General features: G+C 39.1%; 1 protein-coding gene across 1 annotated transcript in view; it reads right to left on the minus strand.

Annotated features, from left to right (window-relative positions):
* TRUB1 (TruB pseudouridine synthase family member 1) overlaps window positions 1-9470 on the minus strand; it is a 32305-nt gene extending 22835 nt beyond the window's left edge. Inside the window, exons 1-2 of the mRNA XM_007173144.2 lie at window positions 9153-9470; window positions 5801-5899 (exon numbers count right to left, since the gene is read on the minus strand). Coding sequence (XP_007173206.2) covers window positions 5801-5899; window positions 9153-9432 — 379 coding nt within the window. The 5' untranslated portion in view covers window positions 9433-9470. The remainder of the gene's footprint in view (window positions 1-5800; window positions 5900-9152) is intronic.
* Window positions 9471-10673: the final 1203 nt, after the last annotated feature.

The following is a 10673-nucleotide window of genomic DNA, read 5'->3' on the forward strand; positions in this document are numbered from 1 at the left end:
TAATAGAAACCTCAATCCAGACAATTAGATAACAAAAAGTTTTGGAAAAACCTCAAAGGACTCACTGGAATTTTATATGGGCATCAGTGAAAATACATGGTACAATTAATCTTGGTATGATAAAATATTTGACAGAGTTCATTATTAAACAAAGCAAAAGCCATCATCATAACTAATGAACCATCTAAAGATGATTAGTGCCCAGCATTATACAATCAAGAAAATAGAAACAACAAATCAACCCAACACAAAAAAGAATACAGGGTAAAATGAGAGCCTGGAGAGTGTATGTTCGCGTAGGCCATACACAAAGTACAATGGCTCACATGTCTCCTCAATTTCAGACATTATCCTTATGACAACACATTTCACCAGCCGAGGATGAGAGGACATAATCATTTCTTCACCTAATAGCAAGCAATTTTTTGTAAGAATTGAAGTATTTCTCATTAATGGATACAATTTTGTAAAAGAACACAATATAACCACCACAATTCAGAATTATAAGCAACAAGGAGAAACGACTGGCAAGCTAAAAGAATTATCATGAATATTTATAGCAGATTCACTGAGTTTACTATGAATCAAATTCTACTCTAGATGTTTTCCATTCATTAGCTCATTTAATCCTTATAACAACCCTGAAAGATAATACAATTATCCCTATTTGATAGGTGAGGAAAATGAGGCATGGAGAGACTAAGAACTTTGCCCAGCATCTCACTACTAGTAAATGGTGGAGTTAAAGTTCAAACCAGACTGACAGCAGACCCCCTTCCTCTCATCCCCCCTGCCACCTTACTCATCTAGGCATTCTTCCCACTGCCACCAGCCTAAATCAGCCTATATACTGTAAACCTAGCTATTCTACATCTTATCCCTTCCTCTTCCAATTCATACCATTTCTGAAAACCTATACTGCACAAAGCCCCCAAACAATCCTCAATAGGGTCCCAATGCCTACAGTACCAACTCCTTAGTAAAGTATTCAAAGTCCATCCTTTGAAACACAGCTCACATCCCACCTCCTTCATAAAGTCCATCCCAAACCCCCACCCCTCTCGGCTTCTCTGACAGGCATATTGGTTCAAGGACCAACATAAAAACTGTCTGCCTTCAGGATCCTCTGTTGAGCATAGCACTCTTCAAATAACAGCAGCTGCTGCTGAGGCAAAAACTGTACAATAACAAAAGATTCAATTCAATTTTATTCCATTCAAGAATCCCCAATCAATATTTTGCAAGGAGCTCCCATGCACTCAATCCCAAGAAGAACACTTTTAATGGAACAGCACATTTCCTGACTTTGAAAGAGCTTATAATCTTGTGGGAAAAATACAATACAGATAAGGGAAACTGCAAGTGCTCAAAAAAATGTTGCCTGAATTAATGAGCGAATAACTCTAAGTAACAATACAACAGTATATGATTGTGTCAAAATGAACACAGAGAGAATAACTGCTGTAGGAGGTCAAAGGAGGGAGCACTCTAAATGGCTACAGAGGCTAGAGGCCAGAATGCTTCATTCAAGCATTTAGTGTGAGTTAGCGCTTAAAGGATGTACAGGATTTGAAGATGCAGACAAGAGAGAACACGTTCTAAAGAAGGAACAAACTGACGAATTCTCAGATGCAAGGATGAGCACAGTGGGTTTCTCAACCAGAGTGCAGGGTGTCTTAAGAGCTGGCTGATGTGTTTGATTCTGTCATGGTTTAAATGCTGGACTGACGATGCTTTCTCTGCTAGTTCAGTGATCCAGAATGAAACAAGACGGCATCTTAGAGTTACCCTGCTTAACCCTCTCATTTTATATCCGAGAAGACCAAGGCCCATCGAAGTTAGGTGATTAGTGAAAGCAGAATTTTAGGAAGACTAATACAGAAGTGGTATACAGAAAAATTAACTGGAGTTGAGACCTAGTCAACCAGCAGCTTTTCATTCAAGGGACAGTTTATGGGACAGAATTTTTATTCAGCTTTTTCCCACTCAACCATTCAAAATTTTATTGTATAGGTACAGAAATAAATAAGACCTGGTTTTAGCCCTCAGGGAGTTAACAAAAACAAAGAATACAGTGAAGTTTTACATTAGCAATATAAAAAAGCAAGTGGGCAGGCTTCACATGTAGGAGACAGCATTTTAACCAAATCAGGAAAGGTTAGTAGGATTTCTACAACTAAAGAAGACAGAGGTGAGCAGTTTATCTGAGAGGAAAAGCATAAGCAAATACACAACAGTTTGAAAAAGTGTGCAGAATTAGAAGAATGAATGAAAACCAGGATTTTCCAAGTACTGTCTCACAATTACTACTCTATCTCCCAAATTTTCTGTGCGCAGATGTTTCTCTATTAAAAAAAAAAAGCCACTATCTGCAAACCTATACAAATGTCCTAATACTCTATTCTCAAATCATTGAATTTATTTATGATGAGAGTCACTTTAGGGCCGGCAAGTCTATTACACATGTAATTCCAAAGCATTTTGCAGTTGGAAGTTTCTACTGCCATTTATCTAACTCTCCAAGACCCTTGCAACCACCTTAAAAGACCAGTATCTTTCCACTTCCAGGAATCTATCTTAATAATCCAAAACAAAGAGGAAGTTTTATTCATAAAGATGATCCTTACAAAATCAGTCCTACTAACAAAACTGGTAATAACCTCCAATGACCTCAAATAAGGAAATGGTTAAATCAATATGACATCACATGATGTTGCCATTAAAAATGTTTATTTTCCTCTTAGAACTGCTTTTGCCGCATCCCATAAGTTTTAATATGTTGTATTTGCATTTCATTTGTCTCAAGATATTTTTTGATTTCCCTTTTGATTTCTTCCTTGACCCACTGATTATTCAGAAGTGTGTTATTTAATATCGTTTTCCTCCTGTAATAGATTTCTAGTTTCATACCACTGTGGTAGGAGAAGATACTTGATATGATTTCAACACTTTAAAGATACACAATTATATTGGTCAATTATTCCTCAATAAAGTCTAAAACAAGAAAAAATCATGTTTACAAATATTTTTAATTAACATGAAAAAATGCTACGTTATGATGTTAAGTAAAAAAAGGATACAATGTACATATATACAGTAAAACAGCTCAACTTAAAAATTCTGCACAGACAAAAAGCTAGGAAGAAATATAACAAAAATGTTAACAGTGATTATTGCTGGAAGGTAGAAAATGTATAAGTTTTATTTTCAACTTTATTTTTTTGTATTTTCTAAATTTTTTCACTGTAATTTTCTAACCTCTAAAGTTAAAAAATAACTTCTAAAACGGTGTATAAAAACTTAGTTTCCATTTTAAGCAATTTATAATAGATGGGTATATTAGTTTCCTATTGCTGTTGTAATAAATTACCAACATAGTGGTTTAAAACAAAACAAACTTATTATCCTACAGTTCTAGAGGTCAGAAGTCTGAGGTGGGTTTTACTACGGTAAAAATCAAGGTATCAGCACAAATGCATTCTTTTCTGGAGGCCCTAGGGGAGAATCTTTCTCTGGAGCCTTCTTAGAGGAGTTTTCTTGCCTTTTCCAGCTTCTAGAAGCTGTTCATGTTCCTTGGTTCATGACCCCCATCTTCATCAAGGTCAGCAATCTCATCACTACAAACTCTGCTTCCATTGCCACATCTTTTTGACACTCCTCTGCCTCCTCTTCCACTTTTAAAGACCCTTCTGATTACGCTGGATCCACCAGGATATTCCAGCATATCTCTTAAAGTCAACTACTGAACAACATTAATACCATGTGCAATTTTAATGCCCCCTCGTTACGTAACCTAACATATTCATAGGTTCTGGAGATTAGGACATGGACATCTTTAGGGGGGCCATTATTCTGCCGATCACAGCAGCACATTTTATCCTCTTTCTTCTTGGATTTATGGTGCTGTGCCTTAGAAAACAGACGGTTATAACAAATAGGCTTCAACTCTAGAAGAGTTGAACTGATAAGAATCCTGAAGCCACTTCTAGAACCAATGGCAGAGAATGCTGTGATTGATTGGTAATTTCTGCTATGGACATGGGGAGCAGGGAACAAAGGCAGGAGTGCCAGGTATTTGCCATCCCAGGTTAGGACAGAGACTTTAAAACTGAGCAGGTCCAGGTTCAGCTCCTGACCTTGCCACTAACTATGGGACGGACCTCACATAAAATAAGTGCTCAATATAAATGATTATTATTAGTTATGGTAAGAAACAGTAATTAAGGTGTCAGAATTTGCCCATTCAAGTTCTCTAATTCAGGAAAATGAATTTCCATGTGTTTTTTTTTCTATTTTACCTCAGGTAAAGATGTTTTTGTCAACATGCATCAAATAAAATCTATAATTTCAGAAAATGCAAAATCATAAACTGCTTCTAATTTTCTTGAAAAATACAATTTTATTCACCAATTTTATCCTTTTCTTCTAAGTAAGCATTCATTTCCTTTGGCTAGCTTAGATCAGGTTTGTTTTTATTTGTATCTAATTTTAGCTCTAATAAAATGGATTGGATCATGTAGCACAGTATTTTTCAAAGCATGAGTCACAATCCATTAGGGCAGCATGAAATCAATTTACTGGATTATGATCAACATTTAAAAAAACTGGAATACAATAAAATATAAAACACCAGGGCATGTAAAAAGGTAAGTATTGTTCCATAAAAGTTTTTTTCTAGTATGTGGGGAAGGGGGAGATAGGGAGAATCCCAACATATGTATTTCTGTGATTGTGGATACAGTTACAAAAAAGTTTCTAAGAACATACTCTGTCCTGTGGATACACACTTTAGCAGTCTATAAAGATAGACTTTAGAACCTCTACTAGATGCAAAAAAAAAAAAAAAAAAGGATGGAAGAAAAAAGGATAAATGACTCTTCTCCCCTCAATCAATTCTATCAATTTTCCTCCACATGCAATAAGACACTGAACTAATGTCCCCAAGACAAAGTGACTTCCTCCGAAGAACTATAAGGTTCGCCTTCTCAAGAGAGCTAATGTCAGTTAGATTTGATATAAGCAGAACAAAGAGCCATATACCTTGTCAGGAGTCCCCAAGACTATCCCACCCTGGAAGATTCATCCATGGCTAAGATTTACCTACAGTGACATCCTAAAGTTACACAGCTGTATCCTAAGGGTAAAGACACTGGAGAAAATCCATGCTCAGGTTCCTTATTCTCTCACCCTCTTATGAGGGGGGACACTTGAGCACATTCCTTCCTCCAACAATCCAACAAGGAATAATATGTGTACAATGTTCCTGCTCAAGGGAGTCCATTAGAAACTCAGTACTCAAAGTTTTTATTGGAGGGGATGAGAGGAATGGTCACCCAGACACCGTCTGCCTGCATGGTGGGACAAAATCCCAGATTCCAAGACAGAAAGCAGGCGTTTAGCATAAACCACACTGTTCACACCAACAGTCAAAGCACAGTAAACCCATCCTTATCGGATGGAGAAGGGTGGGAACACAGCCAAATCCAAGTCCCCAGATGCAAGCAGGCCTTTCTAAATATAGTGATTTCAGGCCTGCTGTGTTAACTCTTTTCTGCATAGATACAAACTCTTTCTCAAAGTCCATCCAGACATAAAAGGGGCTATTTCTAACAGCCTTCTATACCTTGTGCCAAATGATACAATGGTTTCTTGAGAAGATGGCACTATAAATCCAGTAGATCTGAAATCTTCCAAAGTGGACTGAAAATGGCATGGCCTTAGTTAATTTTATCTGTTCTTAATCAATATTTCTTTCTGATGTAAGTGGCAGTTACATCAAACTTCCATTCATATCTCTTACCCAGGACTCCTCGGGCTGCACTGTCTAGAGTCCCTCCATGCCCAATTTTCAAAGTCTGCTTTTTCCTCTTGGTCCATTCTGGAGAAGGCATTCCAGCTTCTATAAGAGTAATTGGGATGAAAAAAAGGTAATTACTGAGACAAATGAAGTAGAATCTCCATAAATACGGGATGAGGCAGTGTGGATGGAGTATTCAAAACAAATAAAAAGTACTGTACAAACTTAATATATTAAGATTATGACGATATTACTAACAAAGAACAGACTTTAAAATGTGCAGACGCTCCCTAAATTACAAAGAAATAGTATTCCCAAATTAGTTGTCTAGAAACTAGAATTCATTTTCCAAGGAAAAAAAAATTTTTTTTAAAGTGGGTAAATATCCACACGAACCCACAAAGATCTAGTAAATTCCTGGTAGTAGTGGGCCGGTAGATAGAGAATGATGAAATGAAGTTAGTTTTTACATAGGCAGCTAGTTTTTAAAGTCCTCAATTTCATTTCTAAAATCTCTTTTGTTCCCTGGTGTTCTTTGCTGGTCTCTCCAGCTACCTAAATGTTGGGAGTACATCTCATACAGGGTTACTTCTGAGAACACTAAGTCCCCAAACTATCTGTATGTCTGTCCTCCTCTCCTAATCAAAACTCTCAATTCCTTAAAGAAGCTAATCTCAACAAAAGGTTATGTGGGAAGAGGGTAACAGTTTAAGTTGCCACTTATACTCCAAAGCATTTAGATATAAAAAAAGAAAGAAAAAAAAAAGATGCCAACCTGGCCTATCTCATATTCCTATTGTAAAAATTAAAATGAAATGATGCTATCTGAATGTGCTTTGGAAACTCAAAGCACCATAACAATATGCTATTATCATCATCCTCATCATCATGGCATATAACATTATATTGAGAGAATATTGGCTACTAGGCTTCAAATGAGAAAGGAGAGAACAGCAGGAAGAGCTCTATTGATCTGTACCCCTCCAAACCCATCAAACCTTCCTTATTACCACTGACACAGAGAAGATGGAAAATAGAGTAAAAGAAAATGAAAAAAGAGGACAGAAACGGGAAAGGAGGGAAGGCAGAGTAACAGTGAAGAAGCCAGGTTAAATGGCCCAAAGGATAAGTTGGGTTGTAATTACCACCTTATTGAGTCAGAACTCAGTCTGGAACACAGTCCTATTGTCACTATCTGATTACAACATCACCTTGCTTGGAAGGACATGACCGTATGCTTTAACATAAATCTGTAAGGCCAGGCCTAGGCTTCAAACCCTTCACTTTCACTTGCAACCCATTATGGATCTCTTGTACTGTATTCATAGAAATATTTTGGGGAACTCTTTGTATTTTTAACTTGACGGTCCTTGGAGTGTGGAGGCCCGAAAATTTACTGTCTTCCCTTTGTGTCCAAATTTACCTCTTTCAAGTTTGAAGACACACGGTCTCTACTATATTGGGATTTGGTTCACCCCACTGGTACCATTCATGGATGAATATTTATTAAGATCTTTTCTAGCTATAAAATTCTGTTATGTTTTAGTCCTTGAAGGAGTCAAAAAGACGGAAGAGCAGAGATCTTAGTACGACATGAATCAATGTAAGGAAAGGCAAGGAATGTTAGTGGAGAGCATGACAATTGCCTGTGGCCTAAATCAGCGGTTGTCAAACCTGGCTGGCATTAGAATGTCTTGCCCTGGAATCTGTATCTTTAAGAGAACTTTCCCAGACAATTCTGACAGCCAGTTAGAATGGCATTTGGGAAGCCCTGGTCTGGCTAACATATATATAGAATAGGCCAATCACAAGCAATATAGAAATGGAGAGTAATGAGAATGTCTACTTCTGAGTGAGTGGCTTCCAGAAGATGGTCCAGCAACAGCCTTGAAACAATCAATTTTAACTAAGTTTCAAGAGGAATTTCAGTTCTTGATAGGCAGATTAACCAGAAGGCCAGGGTATGGCTTTAATCCTATCAGAAACCTGTCTGAAAGAAAGAATGATAATCATTACCATGAGGATCAAAAAAGCCTTAGCTTAGCTAACAAATCAGGCCAAATGAAAGCAATTCTATGAAGGAAACAACTCCATGATGACACCACAAAGCTTGCCCTTGATGTAATTCCTTCCTTCAGCATCCCGTATATGACCCATCCTTACAGGTAAAAAAGTATAATGAAAGTATAACTAAAGAATAAGCAGATATAACACAGGTATTAAACATCTTCAGGAATGTACCTTTGCCAATAAACATTTGAATCTGTACTGTGTCAGTTTTAATTAACAAATTCCTACCAGAATATTTTGCTTTTGCAGTAAAAAGGGCGGGGGAGGCGGTAACATTTGCCAGGGGACACTAAACAAAGAAGAAATTTCCTGTACTGATTTCATAGAAAAATAAGCCAGGGCCAAACTCTGGAGGGCCTTGAAAACCCAGTTAAATAGTTTTATCACCAAAGTTTGCAGAAATTACTGCTATGAGCTTAGCAAGACACAGTGTCTTTCACCCTCACCTCTCCATAGGTTAGCACAGGTCTGGCTTATTGCAAGAGTCCAAAAAAATCTAAGGTTCCTTGATTCCATTGTCTGAAATGATCTACTGGACTGATGAACTGAGAGATCCTTCAGGCTTTTCTAATATTCTCCCAGTGTATATGAGGAAACAAACAAACAAACAAAAAGAATGCTCTTAGAAGTGACCAAGTTATATTTAGTGTTTGTCAAAATGTGGTCCTTTGACTAGTTACACCAGAATCACCCGGAGCAACAGTTTAAAAATGCAGTTTCCTAAAAATACCCCATATCCTCAGAATCACAGTCTCTGAGGGGGGCAAGGATTAGGAATCTGCATTTGTACAAGGGACTCTAAATAATTCTTATGCCCACTATATGAAAACCACTGTGCTGAGTCTTGGTTAACTAAGTAACATCCGCATTTCCAACGTATTTTTAAGAATGCAACTTTGGGGTGTATAGAGCCAGTGATTCCGTTGTGTAGAGTTCATCTACGTGAGCCAAACAAAAGGCTTCTGAGGGATCAGATTGTAGAAAACTCGTCTGCAGGCCCAAGAGCAGAGATTTATTTGTGGATGCGTGGGTTTTGCTTTTTGTTTTTGTTTTTTTTCCCTTGAGAACGACAACTGCCAACTAGGCTACAGGAGTTCACGTCAGGACAAGTCCAAGCCGGAGATGCCCCAGATTTCTGTCCAGAGCTTACACTGTGGCCGTGCTCCCTTTCCCTTCCTCTTATCTCTCGAGCCACGAGAGCGCGAAAAGCCCAGCGTGCTCTGTGCGGCTTCCGCTCTCACGGCGACCGCCTCGCCTCGGCCTGGTCCCCACCCGGCTGCAGTACCTGCCAGCAGCTTCTCCTTCAGCCGATTCAGCAGCTCGGCTGAAGTGGGCCCTTTGGGCTTGTGCACGGCGAACACGCCGCTCAGGGACAGCAGCTTAGTAGCCAACGCGGGCTTGGAGACCCTGGCTTCGGATCCGCTCCTGGACGCAACCGCCGCGGCTGCAGCCATCGCTGAGGATGTGGCGGCCGTGGCTGCAGCCATTCCTGCACTTTCGGGGACTGGGGCTGTGTCTGGTTTCAAGGATGACGACGATACCACCCCCGCCTCAGCAGCTGCCATACTTTTGTAGCCCAGACCTGTTTTGTATCGTGGAGTCGCACGCTAATGACGCAACAAGGAGTGCGCCCGACAACCCCCAGTCTTTCCCCTTGCTTCGAAGCTTCCCGGGCGGGGTGGGATCGCAAGGGCTTGTGGGAATTGTAGTCCGTGGCTTTCCCGTGCTGGCCGAGAGTCGCTGAGTCTTCCGAGGGCTGTGATGGAGTAGTTTTTCTCGTATAATACCGCCTGCTTCTTAGGTGGGGTTAGTTCGGTGCCGCAAGTGTAATTTGGGGTTGCCGAACCCAAACACCAAGTCTGTGTATATTTTCGGCGAGAAATCTCTTCACATCTCTCCCCCCGCCCCCTTCAAGAATTAAGAAGTCAGCAACCAAGAATAGAAAACTTAAAATGCTGACTTCTAAAAAAAAAAAAAAAAATGCTGACTTCTGCTGCAGCTTGTGAAGAACCACGGCTCCCGTGGTTCACTGCTTTATTCAATTTATTGTGCTCTTGGATTCATGGTTCAGAATTAAAATACACCTGAATGTAATCTCTTTTAGAGCAAAGAACATGTTTACCTTGTTCACTGCTGTATTCCAGTGCCTCACACATAGTAGGCACTTAAATATTTGGGAACAGATAAATGGATACGAGTTCTTCAAATTCCTGAAAGAAACCTCTAGGCCAAGCCAGTGCTAAATCACGTAGGCTTATTTTGATGCCCTTCATGCACTCCTTTCCACCTCCCAAACCCCACAACTCACATGTAATTCTTAAGAATTCTAAGATATTTAATACTAACTCTTCTGTGGATTGCATCCTTTAGTAACACATTGCTTAGGCATTATTGCAGTTCATAAAATTAAACTTTACTTTAGATTTGAGACCTGTCTAGAAGTTATTCACTCCCCAACAAAATTCAGGAACACTCTTCTGATCCTGGCAGAAGGCAAAGTGGAGAAAAATTCTTCATTTTACTTCTGCTTCAGATATATTAAATGGTATTAACAAGTGTTGTGAGACAGATAAAGTTTGTCTTCATTGTTCCTACAAATTTCCTTACAGCCACCCTTTCTCCTCATCATCCTTTTTCACATTAATATCTATTATCCTAATGATGCCTCTTAGCTACTCAGAATCACCAATTATGGGATCCCATTTGAACTTGCCCCATTCATTCAAGAAGAACGAAAAAACGTTTTAAATACAATAATTATTTCTTCCTATATTTCCACCCTTCCCTGCCTCAGTCAGATCACCGG

This window comes from Balaenoptera acutorostrata, chromosome 16, assembly GCF_949987535.1.
Source record: "Balaenoptera acutorostrata chromosome 16, mBalAcu1.1, whole genome shotgun sequence".
NCBI classification, from domain to species: Eukaryota; Metazoa; Chordata; class Mammalia; order Artiodactyla; family Balaenopteridae; genus Balaenoptera; species Balaenoptera acutorostrata.